This window comes from Pyrus communis, chromosome 2, assembly GCF_963583255.1.
Source record: "Pyrus communis chromosome 2, drPyrComm1.1, whole genome shotgun sequence".
In the NCBI taxonomy this organism is placed as follows: Eukaryota; Viridiplantae; Streptophyta; class Magnoliopsida; order Rosales; family Rosaceae; genus Pyrus; species Pyrus communis.
In genome coordinates this window covers 15,020,167-15,041,213 of record NC_084804.1, presented here as the reverse complement: position 1 = coordinate 15,041,213, position 21,047 = coordinate 15,020,167, and the positions used below count along the sequence as shown (strand labels likewise).

General features: G+C 38.6%; 2 protein-coding genes across 3 annotated transcripts; one reads left to right on the top strand and one right to left on the bottom strand.

Annotated features, from left to right (window-relative positions):
* Nucleotides 1-933: 933 nt before the first annotated feature.
* LOC137726970 (pentatricopeptide repeat-containing protein At2g03880, mitochondrial) lies at nt 934-3,626 on the top strand. Its single transcript, XM_068465915.1, has one exon. The coding sequence runs from the start codon at nt 1,003-1,005 to the stop codon at nt 2,971-2,973; it is 1,971 nt and encodes a 656-aa protein (XP_068322016.1). The 5' UTR covers nt 934-1,002; the 3' UTR covers nt 2,974-3,626.
* An 11,695-nt stretch (nt 3,627-15,321) lies between these two features.
* LOC137725317 (uncharacterized) lies at nt 15,322-18,985 on the bottom strand. Of its 2 annotated transcripts, none has more exons than XM_068463963.1 (5): nt 18,329-18,985; nt 17,634-17,896; nt 16,845-16,982; nt 15,839-16,087; nt 15,322-15,697 (listed from the first exon to the last, which is right to left on the bottom strand). In XM_068463963.1, exons 1-5 carry the CDS (start codon nt 18,903-18,905, stop codon nt 15,584-15,586), a joined length of 1,341 nt encoding a protein of 446 aa, XP_068320064.1. In that variant the 5' UTR covers nt 18,906-18,985; the 3' UTR covers nt 15,322-15,583. The 2 variants fall into 2 exon arrangements, with proteins under 2 accessions (XP_068320064.1, XP_068320065.1); XM_068463964.1 differs by having other exon boundaries at nt 15,839-16,078; nt 18,329-18,978.
* Between the last annotated feature and the right edge of the window lie 2,062 nt (nt 18,986-21,047).

The following is a 21,047-nucleotide window of genomic DNA, read 5'->3' as shown; positions in this document are numbered from 1 at the left end:
AAGATGAGGGGCAGCAAGAGTGAGGTTGGAGAGAAAGGTGTGATGTGGAAGGAGGAGAGGGTTGGTGGTGAGCGGCAATTGAGTGAGGAGAGGGTACAAAACTGAGACATAAGCTCTAATAGTTGTGACAAAGTTCGGAGGAAATCATAGATAAAGAAAACGGGAGGAAGAGGATAAGGAAAAGTAGAAGGAAGCAGGAAATATTTGAGGGCTGCCACAGACCCTGAAGCCCGGCTGAGCAAGGTTTTCCTTTTGGGGCTTTTCTTTGAGAAAGAGAGAGAGAGAGAGAGGGAGGTAGTACACGTACTGACGTACATGTATGCTTCTTTTGGGACGTATTCTTATTTGAGGACTTACTGTATAGTTCGAGAAATGAATGATAAATGTTGATTTGAAAAATGATTTCCTTGTTTTTCACTGTTTATTTTCCTCATTGCTCAATAGGAAGAAGTCAAGATTGAATTATGTTATAGCATATTTACTTAGAGTAGGAGAAACCATAATGAGGGTGGAGATTCTAATTATTGAATATTCAGGTATTAATATGTGTTGCAACATGAATGCCGCATAACATGTACTTGTTGCTAAACGCAAGAAAAGTCATGAATTAGAGTAAAATACTCATTCCAATATTTTCCAAGTAAATAAGTATGTCGTTAATTTCAAGTTTGTTTTAAAATGCTATTATGTAAAACGTTTTAGTTTAGTTACGCTTTTATTATAAAAATGTAGAATACCCATGCTAACTCTAGACACTTCTTAGAAGATTAAGTTCACATAAAATGGTAGAGCCGGACAATTGAGATAGAATACCACTAAAGTTTCTTTTACGTTCAATACAAGTGATATAATTTCAGACGCATAAATGAATATTCTTAATCGACTATAAGTTATTAAACCTCTTGCAAATTACAGTAACGTTGTCTCTCTCACTTTGTGTCACAAAGCGATGTTAGCTCAAAGTGGTGAAAGTGAGAAGGAAAATAGGTTAGGATTAGGCTAATGCAAACGCAAAGAGTAGGGTTCTCCCTTCGTGTTTCCTGTTCTCACTCTGTTCTCAGGATGAGAGCCATCCCTATCTCCAAGTTGAAATGCAAAGCGCTGCAACCATTTTCACGTCCTTGCTCTCACATGCCCAACGTGACGGAATCAACACCCTCAACTCTGGTCCAACAATTCACCATATTCTGCTACCAGAGAGACCTCCCGAGAGCCATGACAGCCATGGAAGCCATGCAAAGGCGCGGACTTTGGGCCGACTCCGTCGTCTACTCCGAGCTCGTCAAGTGCTGCTTGGCTCGGCGAGCTGTTCAGCAGGGTAAGCTCGTCCACAAGCACGTTTTCTCAAATGGGTACCAGCCCAAGACCTTCTTAATCAACGTTTTCATCAACATGTACGTGAAATTTGCTCTCTTGGAGGAAGCGCAGGAACTGTTCGACGAAATGCCTGAGAGAAACGTTGTTTCCTGGACGACTATGATATCGGCATACTCGAATTACAAATTCAACCGCAAGGCCTTGGAGTTTTTGGTTTTGATGCTCAGAGAAGGTGTTTCGCCTAATAGTTTCACGTATTCTTCGGTTTTGAGAGCTTGCGACGGGTTGTTAAATCTCAAGCAGCTTCATTGTTGTATTTTTAAAGCTGGGTTGGAATCTGACGTCTTTGTTCGGAGTGCTCTCATTGACGTTTACTCGAAATTGGGTGAGTTGCATAATGCGCTAGGTGTTTTCAATGAAATGGTGTCCGGAGATTTGGTCGTTTGGAACTCTATCATTGGAGCGTTTGCTCAGAACAGCGATGGTGATGAGGCTCTGAACCTTTTCAAGAGGATGAAAGGGGCTGGTTTTTCAGCTGAAGAGGCCACGCTAACGAGCGTTTTGAGAGCTTGCACGGTGTTGGCGCTTTTAGAATTGGGAAGACAGGTTCATGTTCATGCTGTGAAGTATGGTCAAGATCTAATTCTGAACAATGCACTTCTAGATATGTATTGCAAGTGTGGGAGTTTGGAAGGTGCAAACTCTGTTTTTACCAGGATGGAGGAGAAGGATGTAATCTCTTGGAGCACAATGATTGCAGGGCTAGCACAAAATGGTTTCAGCCAAGAGGCCCTGAGATTGTTCGAGCAGATGAAAGTTTCGGGGATGAAACCAAACTACATCACACTTCTTGGGGTTATGTTTGCTTGTAGTCATGCTGGTCTTTTAGAAGATGGGTGGTACTACTTCCAGAATATGAAGCAGCTTTTCGGGATTGATCCTGGAAGAGAGCACTACGGATGTGTAATTGATCTTCTTGGAAGGGCAGGGAAGCTTGATGAGGCAGCAAGGTTAATACAAGAAATGGAATGTGAACCGGATGCAGTGACATGGAGGACGTTGCTTGGTGCCTGCAGGGTTCACCGGAATGTAGATCTAGCAGCACATGCTGCCAAGCAAATTCTTAAAACGGACCCTGATGATGCCGGAACCTACATTTTACTATCGAATATATATGCCAATTCTCAGAGATGGGAAGATGTGACGGAAGTTAGGAAGAGCATGAAAGCTAGAGGGGTTACTAAAGAACCCGGGTGCAGTTGGATTGAAGTGAACAAACAGATTCATGCTTTTATGTTGGGAGATGACTCACATCCACAAATAGATGAGATCAATAGGCAGCTGAGCTTGTTGATTGATAGACTAATGGCAGTGGGTTACATTCCTGACACAAATTTTGTTTTGCAAGATCTTGAGGGAGAACAGAGGGAAGTTTCGCTTCTATCCCACAGCGAGAAATTGGCGATTGTCTTTGGTTTAATGAGCTTGTCAAAGGGGAAGACTGTTAGGATCAGGAAAAACCTAAGGATTTGTGGAGACTGTCATGTATTTGCAAAACTTGTAGCAAAGATGGAGGAGAGAACTATTGTGATAAGAGATCCCATCCGGTACCATCACTTTCAAGACGGGGTGTGCTCTTGTGGGGATTATTGGTAGAAGAAGATGAGGTTTCATAAGTTCGAGACATGATGAACTTCAGTATTCTCATTTATCATCAATGCGCTGAAGCTCTAGCAGCGGGTGAATTGCAAAATGCTTCTCTCTTTTTTTCATATTCATTTTGTCCAGTTGGGTTGAAATTCGAACGGTTTTCCTGGCCCTTCAGAAAGTGTGGCAAGAAAGGAGTAAACTCCGGATTGCAGTCTTGCAGAGCTGATACAAAAACATAACGAACCTAATGACGAGATGGAGAAGATCCTAGTTCAGAAGGATTGGACACCTCTGTGGTCTGCTGATCTTGAAGGGATGGTGAATGGTGCGGTGGAGATGCGCACTGCGCGTTCCTTGGGGTTGATCATGTGTAAATCGATGGCACATGCAGCTTATGCACACGGTGGTTTGTGAGTCCTTTAGTCCTCCAGCATCGCCAATGTTAGTTGATCATACTAACGAGATATAAAAAGAACTTCTCAAATGTAATGACCTCTACGGATTTTGATCCAAATATAAGTTGACTAACGTAACTTTGGTTTCTCATGTCATATTCGGGCCCGTATTATATGAATTCAAAGAGAACGAGAGTTACAAGACTTGTTGAAAGCAGCGAGCCCGGTCCGAATTTTGCAGCTTAACGTCGTTTAATTAATCAAAATGGGGTTTTACGGTAGATGTTTTCACTATTTTTTATTATTTGTGTATATTTTTCGTATTAGGACTCTTAAAGGTTTATAAATAGGTTGTCTTGGGTTTGGTTTGTAGTTTTATTCATATTATCGATTAAACTTCAGAGATTTTTTATTTCAGTGAACTTCAAATTGTTGATGGAGTTTAGCTTATGTTACATAAAATGAAAGTCCAATTTCATATGTAGTAACATGGCTAAATATAACCACGTTATGTTATGTGACAATGCTTTCTATTCAGCCTAAGCTGGGATTCGAGCGAAGATCCAAGCATTTGTATGTTGCTTATTATGGAAAGATTGCCATGTGAGAGCATCAAGGAGATGGTCATAGAGCGAGTTGTCGAATAGTATGATTAGCTGACGTAGAAAAGATGTGAAAGTGATTTCGTTTGGAAATTAGATCCTCTCTGGATTTTTTCATTGGAGATACGGGAAATTAATTAATACCAACTGTTCATAAAAAATCCTGTCGCTATAATTTTTTTCTTTTTTTATATTTTCAACAGTAAAGTAATCTCGTTTTGTGTGAAAAATATAAAAAAGAAAAAGTTGTGGCCACACGATTTCTTATAAACGGTTAGTATTAATTGATCTCTAAGATCCCTTGTGACATCCCACATCGCCCAGGGGAGTGATCCTCAAATGTATATTCCCATCCTTGCCTAGCACGAGGCCTTTTGGGAGCTCACTGGCTTTGGGTTCCGTAGGAACTCCGAAGTTAAGCAAGAAGGGGGCTAGAGCAATCCCATGATGGGTGACCCATTGGGAAGTTGCTCGTGAGTTCCCAAAAACAAAACCGTGAGGGAATGGTAAGCTCAAAGCGGACAATATCGTGCTATGGTGGTGGAGTGGGGCCGGGAAGTGGTCCCGCCCGGACCGGGATGTGACAATTTGGTATCAGAGCCAATCCCTGGTCGGAAATGTGCCGACGAGGACGTCGGGCCCCTAAGGGGGGTGGATTGTGACATCCCACATCGCCCAGGGGAGTGATCCTCAAATGTATATTCCCATCCTTGCCTAGCACGAGGCCTTTTGGGAGCTCACTGGCTTTGGGTTCCGTAGGAACTCCGAAGTTAAGCGAGAAGGGGGCTAGAGCAATCCCATGATGTGTGACCCACTGGGAAGTTGCTCGTGAGTTCCCAAAAACAAAACCGTGAGGGAATGGTAAGCCCAAAGCGGACAATATCGTACTATGGTGGTGGAGCGGGGCCGGGAAGTGGTCCCGCCCGGACCGGGATGTGACATCCCTAGTGAGGAAATATAGAGAAGATCTAATTCCTTGTGTTTGCACTTTGAACATGACTTTAACCAATAATTGTACAAGCAAGCAAGTAAACTTTTCTCTTTCTTTGCCATGAAGGCAAGGTTTTGAATCAACAATCAAAGATGATCAAATGAAAAAGTGAAAGGAAATAAAAATAAATGAGATTGAATTAATTTAGTTGTGAGAAAATAAACTAAATTAAGGGACAGTTTGATATAGGCACCTCGTTTTTTAAATTTCTTCTAAGAATTTTATTAAACATTTTTTCTAGAATTTTTGTAGAGATACATTTGATTCCTATAATATTGGTACGTTTGATTTTATGGTACATTTAGATTTCTGATACATTTTATTTCTTGGTACATTTAGAATTTAAACGTACCAAAAGTCGGTACATTTATTTTCAAATGTATCATAAGTTAAATTTAAACAAATTAATGAAGTTTTCTTATGTATTAATGACTTTTTTCAATGAAGCAAGTGACTAATTAAATACAGGATAATGCTAGTGAGATTAAATTTGTACACCAAAGTTGCAAACTAAATGATGTTTCGCTTATAGCAATGAGCATGTCTATCAGCATCAAAGTAATAATCAAATCATCAATTTCCATGTTATTTAGTTTACAAATTTAGTCTCTCTAACTTTACCCTTAAATACAATAACAGAAATGAAAAGTTATTTTTTTTTTAGTAATAATGAGGAATTAGTTAAATTAATATTTTTGGTAAAGCCTAGATTATAGAAAATTAGTTGTTAGTTAGCTTAACTGCTTAAGTAGATATATATTTAACAAGGGTAATGTTAGGAAAATCAAAATTTTAAATCAAATTTTATACATCAAATGATGTGGTTGTTGATGATTTGCTTATTAGTCAAGTGTTGATTAATGTGCTTATTTTTCATTAGTAACACATCATTTGGTTTAGAAATTTAGTCTCCCTAACATTATTTATTTAATAAATAAATAAAGGATGGCAATTGATTAAAGTATTTCAATCAAATTTTGTAAATCAAATGATGTGCTTGTTGATAATTGAATAATTAGTCAAGTGTTGATTAACGTGCTTATTTCTCATTGGTGACACATTATTTGGTTTAAAAATTTGGTCTTCCTAGCATTATCCATTTAATAAATAAATAAAAATGATGACAATTGATTAAAGCATTTCAATCAAATTTGGCAAAACAACAGATGTTTAGAGTAAACAAATTTTTAGAAAAAAAAATGTAAGGGATTCTAATTGCTTCTTAAATTAAAGACAAGTGCATTGGAACATGAATGCAAATTTAAACAAAAGTAAAGAATTGGATGAATTAAATTGCGTAAAACTAAACGAACTGAAATACAATGCGTAACCTAAATTGCATATAGTAACGAAATTAAAATATAAGTGCTCGAAGTATTTAGATAGCAGCTGCTAAGTAATCTCGCCGTTGAATTTGTAACGCCTCGCCCCAAGATTCGGTTTTCCACTTGTTAATGCAAGGAGACATCTCTTGTTTGTTATACACAAGTAACATGAGATCTATCTTCGTTGATGTCTTCGCATCATAGCTTTTGAGGCAGCACATCGGAATCTAAAACGTTAAAAGTTTGAGGGTTACGTCAAATTGCCAGAAAGATTTGGGACGGTATGTATTCCTATTTACTCCAAAAGTCATGATCTATGGATAACTATCCATTTTGAAGGAGAACATTCATTTTAGATGCATAGTTAGGGGCATTATGCGACCATGACTTTTCAGGGCCGAAGTAAAGTGGATCAAAATGCGAATACCTCAGACGTCCGGTTATAGATTTAACAGCTTCTGCATCAAAGCTACATAGATAGAGCAGCGATGTTACCATCATCATGTTTCAGAGCTATGGAGCGAAGTCCAACAACTTCGTTGAGATGCTTCTTCTGCAAGATACAAAAACCTAATTCAACAAGGAATTAGTCATGTTTCCTATATTCTTGGAATGCTTACAATCTAAGGATTGCGTATGCAAAGTAATTATACTCCTAAAATGATGCAATATCTACTTCTAGATATCCTTTGTGATTCTCCTGGTTTAATACGGACTTCATATCTCAAAATGACTCTATCTCGACTGGTATAAACACACTCTTTTAGAGTTCGTCTCTGATAACGCAATTTTCGCACACTTACTCTTTTACCTGCTGCTTGAGTCTCAAATATTTGCGTACTAACTTGATAATGGAAGAGCGTTTGGCCTAAACCCCCTCAGGTCCTTAGCTACTTACCGTTCTTTTACAACTATTCCACCAACGTGCGAATTTAATTCCAACAATTAGGTAATGCACAAACAAAGCCTTTTGGAAGTTGGTACCAAATAAAAAATGGGTAGAAACTCATGAACTTTGACTCACTTTTATTTTTTATACATTCATCTCGGTTTGTCACTTATCTTGAAACCTGATTTCATAATTATCTTAGTTGTCCTTTTATATCCATTGATAACCACTGAAGTTATTTGTTAAATAACGGAAACCAATTACGAATTGTATATCAAATTGCTTTGGGTGGTTTACCAATGCCTGAAATCCGATCGCCGAATCTCATGTTTTGTGTTCTGGGTTTCGGTGTTTACTTTCCTATCGATTTTTTTGTACATATGCAAGTTTTTTCTAAATTTAAAAAAAAAGGCCCTTTGCCATATTGGTGAAAAGGTGTTGTGTCCTTGTATCACGGCGTGTGTTCGAACCCTATCGATGGTTAATCTAATATCTAACTTATTAACACAGAGATTGACATGATGATAAACCGGGGATGGAGAAGGTTGCGGTGGATTATTTCTCAAAATTATTTAATACAAATGGGTGAGAGAACATGGCTGTGCTACTTGAGAATATTGCCCCTAAAGTCACACTGAAATGAATGAAGACCTTATGCAACCTGCTACCGATGAGGAAATCAAGTCCACAATTTTTCAAATGCACCCTACGAAGGCTCCGGGTCCAGACGGTTTAACACCAGGGTTTTGTCAGAAACATTGAGGGATAGTTGGTGTTGATGCCTGTAATAGAGTCAGGTCCTTACTGCAGTCAGGGAAATGTTACAGAAAGTGAATTTTACGCAGGTGACTTTAATTCTGAGTCATCCTTGGCCTATCAGTTTATGCAATTTATTATATAAGATTGTGGCCAAGGTACTTACAAATAGATTGAAAAATATAGTTTAGTGGCTGCAGAGATTGCTCATTACATGCATAAACGTACGTCTGTCTGGGTGGAATGGACTTATGGCATTAAAACTTGACATCAGTAAGGCGTATGACCGCCTTGAGTGGAACTTTTTGGAGGAAATGATGCAAAGATTGGGCTTCTTAGCGGAATGGATTCAGTTGATTATGGTTTTATCAATTCCATATCATATTCTTTCAAGATTAATGGAGAGCCCGTGGGCTATGTTCAACCTAAAAGAGGTATTCGGCAAGGTGATCCGCTTTCGCCGTTTCTGTTTATGATTTGTGCGGAAGGTCAATTGGCATTGCTCATGAAGGAAGCTGTGAGGGGAAAATGGACTAGAGTTTGCCGAGATGCCCCCATGATTCACCACTTACTCTTTGTGGATGATAGTTTCTTATTTGCTCATGGGACGCTTGAAGAATGTGGTAATATTAAACGAGTGGTGAGGCCGTATGAAGTGGCCTCGGGACAAGCAATGAATCTCACCAAAAGTTGCGTGTCTTTTAGCTCCAACCTCACGGACATTGACCAGCAGCTATTAGTCGACTTTCTGGGTGTGCAACGACTGGCATTCCATGATCGTTATTTGGGTTTGCTTGTCTGTTTTTGTAAACCCAAAGAAGAAACGTTTGCTTATGTGAAGGATCGTTTATGGAAGAAGCTCGATGGATGGCGAGGTTGTTTTTTGAGCAGTGCAGTGAAAAACGTTTTAGTTAAGACCGTTGCCCAGGCTCTACCGATGTATACGATACAATGTTTTTTGCTTCCGAAAACTTTTTGTGAAGAGCTAAATATGATGATGGCTAAGTTTTGGTGGAGTGGTGATCCAGGGAAGAGGAAAGTGCATTGGTTAAATTGCGTCTATTATGTAAGCCCAAGAATGAAGGTGGTTTTGGCTTTCGAGAATTTTATGCATTCAATATTGCAATGCTATCCAAGCAGGCTTGGAGATTTGTCCAGGGTACGGAGTCTTTGGTTTATAGGGTGTTCAAGGCCAAATATTTTTCGACAACTGATTTCTTGAATGCTCCTGTTAAAGCTAATGCTTCCTATTGTTGGAAGAGCATAGCGGCAACAAGGAATGTTATATGTAAAGGTTTTAGATGGCAGATTGGAAGTGGGAAGGAGGTGAAGATTTTGAAGGATAGCTGGATTCCCAGGGAAATTTTTTTCCGCATTATTACCCCACGACCAGCAACTTGGGATATGGAGGCAACAGTGGATCACCTCATTTGCCCGGTTACGAGGCAAGGAGATCAAGCCTTGCTGGACGATGTATTTAATGCAGAGGAGGTGGCACAGATTCAAAGCATTCCACTTAGTTGTCAATTCACTAGTGATAGAATAATATGGTATCATGAGAAGAATTGCAGATTCTCGGTGCGTAGTGCCTATCATGTTGCTTGATAGGTACATAGTGCCTGTCATGTTGCTTGACAGGACGTGTGTTTAATGGGTGTTAAAGCTGAACGCTCCGGGGCTAGTAGAGATGAGCACGTGTGATGGAGGAAGCTATAGGGAGCTCGGGTCCTTGGGAAGGCTCAAATATTTGTGTGGCGGGGTTGTCAGGACAACCTTCCCACGCGTACAAAATTAGCAAGAAAAGGGCTAATACGAGGTGTGGAGTGTATTTTGCAGGGGTAATTCTGAAACCGTTGAACATGTGCTACGCGATTGTGATTTTGCTGCTGCGGTGTGGTTGGTGGGATTGGGATTGCGAGTTCGTGAGGCACCACTTACTAGTTTCAGAGCATGGATCTTGGGTGCTGCACAAAATATGTCCAAACAGGCTTTTGAATTAAGCCTCATGTTGGAGTCAAGTATATGGGCTGCCAGAAATGCATTATTTTGGCATGGAAAGCTTCCACTCCCCAGGTGGATCAACTAAAAATAAGACACGACAACGGTGGACTAAACCAAGTTCAAGAGGGTTGAAGTGTAACTTCGACGGAGCGTGGAATGAAAGGTCACAACGGGGAGGATACGGTGTGGTTATACGTGACTGGGTGGGCAGCTTTATTGCTGCAGTTTCTGGGCATTTCTGAAATGTAGCTTCGCCACTACATGCTGAAATGCTTGCGGCTAGACGAGCAGCAGAGCTTCTAGTGGAGTTCCAAACTGCTAATTCAAATTTGGTTTTGGAGGGAGACTCGAGTGTTGTGATTGCAGTGGTGAGTCATTAAGAGATTGATTGTTCCTTCTTGGGACCTATAATTAACGACGTTAAAGAAGTTATACAAAGCTTGGATGGAACATCGTTGAACTTCGTGCATCAGGAAGCAAACAAGGTAGCTCATAGGCTAGCTCGTGCTGGCTTGGGTGTTTCAAGTGAAGATAGGTGGCTTGCATTTCCCCCAGATTTAATCTTAGATGCTTTGTTAGAAGATAATCAAATGTAATCTTTACGTTATGGTGAGGATAACTATTAGTGCGGGACACTCTTTTTTCCTTAGACCGAGTTGAAATCTCTGATAAGGTTTTTATCGAGGCCCATATAAGCACCATATTCTCCATTTGTACGTGTTTTCGTATCAATGAATATCATACTTTCTTCAAAAATTCGGGAAAAACATTTCGATTTATTTATCTCTTATTTGATATATAATGGATTTGATTGTTCGTCTTCTAGTCCTTGACACAAGTAGGGCCAGCTCAATGTTGAATTGAGAAACCATTCAAGAGTCGGAACATTTTAATGCACAGAATAGAGAATCCGGAAAAACTGCAAGATATATTGGTTAAGATCTGACTCAGATGCTACTAGTAGTTAAACATTTTGATTTGCGGAAAATGATTGAATAGAAGTACTCTCAAACATTTGGCAATGTCAGATGTGTTGATATCAATGATGACTCATTATTATGATGAATCATCTCTTCGGACAAAAAAAAATTATGTAAACACTTACTCGAAATATCACTTATCAGATTTCACTGTGGAAGAAACAATTATTCCCAAACCACTAATTGCTGTTGTCCAACCCACTGTTAGAACAACCCCATTGTTCTTCTTCTCATTCCTTATTTTATTTTATTTTGTAGAAATGTCATGGCAATGAGTTTTAGTGCTACTACTGTGGGTTTCGTTGCGAAGACAACCATTCCTACATCTGCTCCCTTCACCTCTTTGGCTTAAGTCTCGTGGTCTGTCACACCCCGATTCCGAGATATGTCCATGATCGATACGTGATGTCACCAACCTATGTTTATCTATCGTGTCTAGCCTCCGAGACAAGATCAAAACACAGTCAATGACTCAACCACACAATCACTTTCTTTTATTTCATGGCTGCATCTACCTTCGGGTTAAATTGCCTACGTACCCTAAATAGGAATCAAGCCATTCGTAATTCACCTTTTGTTAACTCTGAACTTTCTTAATGCATTTTCTAGCAGCAAACATAGAGTACCACACTACATAACAACCAAAAGCTAACCAAGATTTGTCATTTCGTCATTCACATATATCACATGTTTTCCAACATCATTCCATAACCACATCCATTAATCAATTCCTTGAATCAAGGATGCACAGTATTATCATTTAACCATGTTAATCAATCAATAAGATCACATATCATTTCACAAAATTTAATAAAGGAACTCTACATAACTCCCTACTTGGATTCCAAGTAATAACATGGTAAACTAATTTATAAACACGATGTCTACTATGAATAATTCTCATTCACTTGAATCTAAGGTTCCAGACCAACTTTAAGGAAATGAGCAAGAGTAGAGATTCCGGACCGCTCAACGGAATCCAATTAAATTATGGTCACCTATTGAAATGTACCAAGTACAACTAATCTTCATAACCCTAGGTAGGCAATGATCACCCATCACGGATATAACAAGCATGATCACCCCTAGAATGCGTATGGTCCCCTATTGCAGATATACCAAGCAGAACCATAGGCATAATCTAATCGTCCAGGCAATGAACACCCCCTGAAATACATATGGTCCCCATCGCGGATATACCAAGCAGGACCATATCCTAACTCTAGGTAGTGATCACCTATCGCGGATATACCAAGCATGATCACTCTTAGAAAGGGTATGGTCCCCTATTGCGGCTAAACCAAGCAAAATCATGTGCATAGTCTAATAATGTAGGTAGTGATCACCCATTGTGGATATACCAAGCATAATCACCCCTAACATATGTATAGGTCCTCATCACGGATATACCAAGCATAACTGTATCCTATAGCTCTAGGTAGTGATCACCTATTGCCGGATATACCAAGCATGATCACTCCTAGAATGCGTATGGTTCCCTATTGCGGATAAACCAAGCAGAACCATAAGCATAATCTAATCATGCAGGCGGTGATCACCCATCGCAGATATACCAAGCATGATCACCCCTCAAATATGTATGGTCCCCTATCACAGATATACCAAGCAAGATCATCTATGTACCACTACTACATAGAGTATTTAGATCAACACACAACCTATCCCTACCTCAACCCCTATGATTTACATTGTAAGCACCTGCACTATCAACTTCTTATGACTACTAACCATCTTGTCATACAAGCATATAAGTTATACATGATACTTCTAATAAGATTCCAAGCTCGCATTTCTATACTAGCAATCATACATTTCATTTGTGTCATTTGGAAGTTCAATAAATATGTATATTACAATAAGATGTCACTTGCACGTAAATCAAGGTGCACAACACCTAGGATAACTCACTAACCAATATAAGCATGTTGGGCTACACTGGCTCTCTAGTAATTGCTAATTTTAGTACTTAAGAATGATTAAGAATATTTTGATCAAAATCAACCTTAGTAATTCAGTTTGGAAGATCTGCTCACCGGATTTCCTATCCGTAAGTTCCTAAGGTTCTTAATTATTACCAACAATAACATACTAAAGTTTGGTGACATTCCAACAGTCGAATTTTTGTTTTCTATAATATTCAAGTGGCAGGCATTAACAAAACTAGGTTTGAACAATGGAATTTCATTGGACAGATGTCAAATTTGTAAGCAGAGTATCGAATTTAATCTAAAAAGATGAAGTCAATCCACTGGCCATACGCTGCCTCATCTAGTTATCGGACCAACTCCAAAAATCACCAAATTTCACAGGATTGTAGAACATACCATAAGAGTTTTCATAATTGGGCCAAGGTCCAATTCAGCAGAAAAAACATCTATAATCTAACGTGGCTCACCGTAAACCCTAGAATGGGTGATTGTTGATTTGCCTCCACCAATGCTCCGACGCCCCCATCCAATGATTGGGCCTTGTTCTTGGGTTCATGAGAATTATTTTGGTGGTGGTGGTCAATGATATGGCTCACAGAAACAATGGATCGACGCCAAGAAGCCCTCGGAGTTCTTCATGAACTGGGGTCAAACGTAGTCGGGTTTGGATGGGAAAGGAATAGGTAAGGTCGGTGTGCTGAGTGGTGGTGGTGGTGGATAGTCACGATTCCCCAAAAAAATCAACGAAATCGCTTTGGAAAATCTGTGCAGAAAACAGGTCTGGAACCGAGTCACGATGGGCAAGTTTGGTCTGGGGAATGATTCGGGTTTGCTGCTTCTCAACTTCCTGCATTTCTCTCATTTCCTCCTCTCCCTGTTGGTTACTTTCTCTCCTCCCCCAGTCACAGCCACACATGTAGCTTTTCTACACCAGATCACTGTTAATGTCTTCTAGAAATTAATGGTCCAATGACCATTTTGCCCTTATCTTTGCTCGTTTATAATTCCTTCATTATAATTCTGATTCACAAACAGTTTTCACCTACATGCTCATGGGATCGAGTTCTATCCAAATATGCCAAGAAATACAGTGAAACATGGAAGGATAAAGTGCGTCCTCGTATAATTCCGTTTAACCAATTAGGGGCATTTTCATCTTTTTAACTTATCAAAAAAATTATACTCCATAAATATAGATGTGTCGTAACTATGAACACAAATACAAAATACTTAATTAAATCATGAAATCCGAAAACGGGATTTCACATGATCGGACCCGCACAACACGCTCGGCCGGTTAACTCAATTATGGATTTTAAGACTTTGATCTAACAAACTCTCCAATCCAATCTTTGCTCGTTTCTCCAATCTAACTCTGCTCCACAACCTCTATCTCAAGGGAACCAATGCTCGAGTGAGTTTCTAACTGTGTTGACCGGGTTGGAACGGTTCAACCGACTAGATCTCAGCTTCAACAACTTCATCGGTTCGATTCCGTATGTTGCCAACAACCTGTCCCACTTGACTTTTTCTTGAAAACAATGGTTTCTCGGGCAAGCTGCCCAGCATCTCAGCTGGCAATCTGATCAGCTTCAACGTTTCCAATAATAAACTCTTAGTTTCCTCCAATATATTATTGAATTCCATAATATTTAAATTTTTAGGAAAAGATATTTCGGAAAGATATTATGGTTTCAAAACATAAACCTAGTTTACTCGTCTCATTGGTGACAAAAGCCTACGCACAACAAAATTTTAATTCAAACTTACAAAAAAAATGAACGAGATATGCAAAAAACTAGAATCACTCTAATGACATGTAACATGTCTCACGCACTCAACACCAACACCAACACCATCAACACATCATCCCTGTGACCTTTTGTACATATCTTAATCTAAGTTTTAACAATTTTTTTTTTTTTTTAATATTGTTATTAGCACTTCAAAATAGTAATTACGTCTATGTTATTTTTGTTGTCACAAAAGAGTAGAAGACTACTTTTTTGAAGCAATAAAAACAACACTTGTTAATTTTTGTTACTAATCTTCTTCAATTGGTTCGATCCGATGACCGAAAATAAGAGGAGTGTGAAAAGTAAAATAAGTATGTAGATAACACTATCCAATAACAAATAGAACCTGGGGGCTTGTGGACGGGCACACTAACGACTACACCTGAATGAGCACATTTTGAAAGGTTGTCGTACTAAATTAGTGAAAGTAAAAGTACAGGTAAACACATGTCCGATGGAGCAAACCACAGTACCAAAACATATTTAACCAATAGTAAATTTGGAAGGATAATACTTGTTTGATGCAGATGAACGGCTTGAAAATCTCCAAATTGAGTGATTTGTCGCACATACCATCTTTATTTGAAGATACAGAAAATGAAGTTCCGATTATAATGTTTGCACGGTTCAGATACATTAATCATAAGTAGAGGGACAATCAGATTCCGCATAAAGGGAAACAGGACCATTATCCAATTTGGAATATCATACAACCAATACATTTTCCGAAAACCATGTTTCTAAAGGGTAGAAGTTACATCAACCAGTACTGTAAATAATAGGCCCTGTGCATCGTGAGGCAAACTTCTTCCCTTCCGCCTTATTGTTACATCCAGTATCAAAGCATTTCTCATCTCATTATATTACAAAAATGCAAAAACACCAGGCATCGTCTCATGAGACAAGTAAAGATCCATACGCGTTGTGGTATTTTACAACTCATCCCGGGAACCCGCGATTTTCCCATGATCGATATAAGATGCATACGCCTTGATAATAGATTCATAAATATCAATTCCTTTCAAGTATTCATCTTTGTTCAGAAACTGCAAGAGGATGATCATTTATGGTTAAACTAATTGGTTGCAGACTAACTTACAAAATAAAAACCACAGAGAGACAAGTTCACAAACACTTAAGGATGCACATGTAAACAGAACAAACAAAATATCAGGCTGGCTACTCACCTCATTGTGGTCATGAAGAAGAACGGGAGTGTTGGCCATTGGAGAGAATCCGATTGCTGGCAAGCCTAGATTCCGGAAGTAGTGAGCATCTGTTGAAGCGGGAAAAATCTCTGGCTTACCAAGTTTCCCATTAGCTTTTTTGACAGCGTCTTCAAGAAGAGCCCACCAGGGGTTTGACCTGTCAGTTGCTGTAAGGATTGGCTTCCCCGACTTATCAAGCACCGAAACCTTCTGCTTCAACTGCCCATGCTACAAAGATAAGTAGAGAAATATTCCAAAATATTCCGTTCGATTCAAATCCGAAACCGAAATCCGAAATCCGAATAAAATTGGATAGGAACTGGAGAACTATAAAGCCATGGAGAAGATTTTTTTTTTTTTTTTTTTTTTTTTTGATCTTGGTATAGATGAGTCATACAACTCCCAAATTTTTTAAATCAACAAATTCCGATTCCGAAATTGGGAAGGATATACATTTTCAAAACATTTTGAATGGGAATTGGAAACATGTATTTTCTGCTCTGATCAGACCGAAAATTTTAAATATTATGTCTTCTGTAATCATAGTAGTCCGTACTTCTCACTGACGCAATGCACCTAGGCTAAAGCCTGAACATTTTAAGAGCTTCGGACAAACTTAATGGACAACATATCTTAAATAGTTAAAACACAGAATACTAGGTAAAGACCACTGCTGACTTTTCCTGGCAATGCGAGGGGCAACAACACAAGGACATTACAACACTGTTACCTGGTCCGTTTGTAACTTTGTGTCCATTATTTGATCAAGCAAGATCAGGAGGTTAAACGATCACTCATTAGTGCACTGCAACCATTGTAAACACTACATCGGTTTCTTAGTGCTGCCTATTTATTAAGGTATTTAATATTTAATAAAAGACTATATTGAAGTGTTTTTCATACTGATTTACCATATATAACTTCTAAGTTCTTAAAGTATGCAGTAATTTTGTACTTGATAAGATAAGATCAATGTGCTAATTACCCTAAATGTCATGTTGCGTGAAGTAGGGGCCCATTCTTCAGCTATCCGTTTCTCCAAAGACTCATGATCAGCAATTGGTGGGACCCTAATATCAAAGCCTGCTTCCGCTTCAGATGGCTGCAAATTCATTACAAAACCCTGGCAGACAAAAAGGGAGATCATTTTTCATCAGAGATGTTATTATGACTGCATAAGTGAGGAACATTATGATCCCAGGTTACGATAATTTCATTGCCAACTTTTGCAAGAATGAATCCCGGCACTTGCCAAATCAAGCTTAACATTTTACGTTCTGCTCTTGTAATATCAAGTGATACATGCACATTTCATCACACGCTTATGTCTGAAGTGATAGTGTAATGTCGTCCGCTAAAATGTGTTGCAAGTGTCTATGAATCAATTGTTTAAGAATTCTCTTTATAAAAAAAAATATTATTTAAGAATTCCAATGAAAATCCTTTCCTACACTATAGCCCCAGAAGATGAGTGTGAGATTTATGAGAAGGCATGAGTTCAATAGCACATACAAGTGATTTTGCTGATTAAGGAGCAAACAACAACATTCAGTTTCATTCATGCGTAGGCGAATCAACAATGCAGTATTGCATATTGTAACAAAATTCCCTTAGGTCCCTCCAAACATTAAATTCTAAACATGAATATTCCTTACTGATGTTTAAGTTCTGAAACTTATGTTAATCCAAGAGAAGAAAGAGTTCTAAAACTAAGAACTCCATTTAAGCCAGCATCAAGTCATGAAGAAACCAGCACCAAGGTGATTCAACTTACAGTTGGAGTTGGGGTGCCAGCTTTCAGAAACACAATATTAACAGAGATGACCTCGCCTTCAGCCTTCAATCCCGCTTTTACCAAATCAAACTGCGCAGCCCGGAACCGCCTCACACTCTCGACGCTTTTCAAGAGATTCTCCATGGCAGTGTTGTCATAGAGCTTAGCCCCATGACCAGGAGCCCCAGTAGCCTTGATCACCAGCCACATGGGACGCCTCTCCGCATAAAATGCTCTGTAAGTCTCAGTCGGCGACGCCAACCCTGTTTTTTTTTAGAGCACACCCATTTACCAAATAGCAAAATCATTAGAAAACAGCAAACCAACACAACGAAAGCACTAGAACACCCACTTAACCAAACCAATAATAAAACTTAGAAATCACCAGTGCAATCAGTTGCCCAAATGACACAAAGGCTAGCAATTACCAACTCAATACCAGATACTGATTAGGAGGCGGAATTATCCAGCTAATAACATCACTAGCCAATAGCAAACCAATAACAAAAACTTAAAAAGCACTACTCTTTTGATTTACCCAGATGATAAAATCACTAGCAATAACAAAAACCGTAAAAAGCACTAGTATTTTCAATTACCCAGATGACAACATGACTAGCAAATAGTAAGCAAACAACAAATAATTAACAAGAACTAGTAACAGTGAGCAGAATCATAATGTCTGATTAGCTCACCTTCATCAAGCACAATTCCAACGTTCAATCCCTTGAAAACATCAGATTCAGCCAGCTTCACGGCACCGTCGTGTCCCCCAATCTCCTCATCAGGAACAAACGACAAATAAACAGACCTTTCGGGCTTAAACCCAGAAGCCTTGAGCCGTCGAATCGCCTCCAGGTACTGAATCCCGACGCACTTCATGTCCTGGGACCCCCTGGCGTAAACGTCGCCGTTTGAGTCCAAGTTGGCCGAGAAAGGGGGGTGTACCCACTTGTCGTGCTCGGCCGGAACGACGTCGGTGTGGGAATTGAGAAGAACGGAGTGGAGGGAGGGGTCGGAGCCGGGCCATTTGAGGAGGACGAGCGGCTTGCCGGGGACGAACTCGAGAGTCTGGGATTCAAGGGAGAGTGACTTGGCCTCGGAGAGAATGAAATCCGCTGCTTCACGGTACTGGGGATTTGGGTGGGCCGTGTTGATTCGGAGGTATCGTTGGAACCGCGAGATTATCGGATCGTCATCGGATTGTATGGCCGTTGATTTTGATGAGAGCAGTAGCAGAGAGATTATGCAGAGATGGAGACGAAGCTCCATTTTTTTTCCTTTTGTTCTTGTTTAGTGTGTTTCAGTGACTCGGAGTGAATTTATTTTTTTATTTTTTATTTTTTTTTCGGAAAACAGGAATCACATTTCCTGGGCAAAAGATGCCCCAACAGTACAAAGAAGCCTACACCAAGGCAAGCGACATCAGACCAACCAAAAACCAAGCAGCAAAGGGGGTTAAATAGTAAAGATGCTAGAACCGAGTTCGAGCATCCCCTCCCCTGCCATGAATTAAGAGAGACAAGGCAATCCATTCTTATTTAAAACAAAAATCAACGAAGATGGAGGTCGATTGACCAAGTGACATTACACATCGTAGTGACTCGGAGTGAATAAGTGAGAGAGATCAGAATTTTCTATTGGGAAATTTTATTTGAACCTATCTAACATTTTTCTAGACTCAATTTACTCTATTCACCTATATTTTTTTTAATTAAAGAATTAATATCTCTTTAAACCCAAATTTATTACATAAACTACCATCTCAAATCTAATTCAAAATGTAAAATTATCTTTACGCTCATTCTCTTTATAAAATAACATCTCTAATTGAATGTTTTTTTCTTCAAAGAGAAGTCCTTTGCCCCCTATAATTGCATCTGCCGTATAAGATTAGCATTTCCATGGCTGCTTTTTTTCTTTCTATTACCACAACCCATTCATGGACTTGGGATCCAAGAGATCATTGCATAGACTTGAATTTGCCAAGAGAATGTTATGCAAGCTCCAATTTAGTCCTTTTTAAATCGAGCATTTTCATGTACTTTTTAAGAAACTTTGAAGTGACATAGGGCTAGATGTTTTGCTGCTATGTTAATAAACAAATAAACAAATTGGAGCTATTTCGAATAAAAAAGGTGCAAGACATGCCACCCGCTAGTTCGTGGTTAACGTTGAGCAATCTTTATTTGCACCAAGAATCAAGTTTTATGTCTTTGCAGTACTAATCAAAAGTCCTTGCACTGGTGTTTTGGAGCGCATACAAACGGTATAGAAAAACAAATACAATATAATATAAAAAGTATGAAATTTAATCCAAAGAAGAAGCAAACAAACAAAATTTCCAAAAATGAGTCATACCTTAGTTAGAGAATTAAAAACTTCAAAATCACCATCCATCAATAGAAAATCTTGTTTTTCTCTATCAGAGCTATTAGGGTTTTAGTCGGAATGAACGTAGAATAAACAAAGAATGATGTTAGGGGTTAGTTATAGTATGTGGGTCTATTGATAAATTTGATTTTTATTATTAATTTCATTTTGTACTTAATAGTAATTATGCAATAGGGTAAAATAGATAATTAACATTTAAAATTTAAGTTGGGTATAGAAAGAGGTTAGATGAGTTTAAATAAAATTTCTCTTTTCCAAAACAATACTCGCTACTTAAATATGAGTAGGAACTCCTACTCAAAACTCTTAGGGTTGGTTTGGTATTGCTGTTCTTTGAAAAAAAACTGTTTTTGCTGTGCTTTGAAAATAAGCAGCTATAAAATAAAGCAGCTGAGTGTTTGGTTAACTTTTTTGTAAAAGTGCTTTTGAAAAAAAAAACAGTATTATAGTGTTTGGTAAACTTTTATGTAAAACAGATGTGAAAAAAAACCGGTTTTTCAAAGCTGGGTTTTGCAGCTTCTTGTTTTTGGCTTTTTTTCACCCAAAACTGTGAAAAAAAACTGAAGCTGAATGTTTACCAAACACAAAAATAGCTCTCAGTTTTTTTTTATGCCAGCTTTTTTCAGAATCACCTCAGTACCAAACCAAACCTTAGTATTTTATTCACAGTGCTCTGTGCTTATGATCAGAACCGTTCATACTATGAATCACATTGTAAATATCATCTCTGCACAAAAATAAATTAAAAATAAGATCGTTTAGTCAATCTATTGTAGCAAATACATAGACGGTTTGTAATGCTTTTACCAATACCGTTTTTTTTTTTTAAACAGTTTGATGACTAAATGACTTTAGTTTTAATTGATTTTTTTGTAGAGACGATCTTTATATGGTGATTTATAATATGAACGGTTATGATTATAAAAACGAAGTTCTATAAATTGACAACGAACAATTTTAAGAAATTTTGAGTAGCCAAATATTATTCAATTTTCTATAGAAGATGAAGGTTTCTCAAAG

Coding starts and splice junctions, on each gene's coding strand:
- LOC137726970 (XM_068465915.1), top strand. CDS start 1,003: ATGCAAACGCAAAGAGTAGGGTTCTCCCTTCGTGTTTCCTGTTCTCAC.
- LOC137725317 (XM_068463963.1), bottom strand. CDS start 18,905: ATGGAGCTTCGTCTCCATCTCTGCATAATCTCTCTGCTACTGCTCTCA. Junction 16,983..17,633: donor CTGGCACCCCAACTCCAACT/GTAAGTTGAATC, acceptor TTTGTCTGCCAG/GGTTTTGTAATGAATTTGCA. Junction 15,698..15,838: donor TTCTTCATGACCACAATGAG/GTGAGTAGCCAG, acceptor ATCCTCTTGCAG/TTTCTGAACAAAGATGAATA.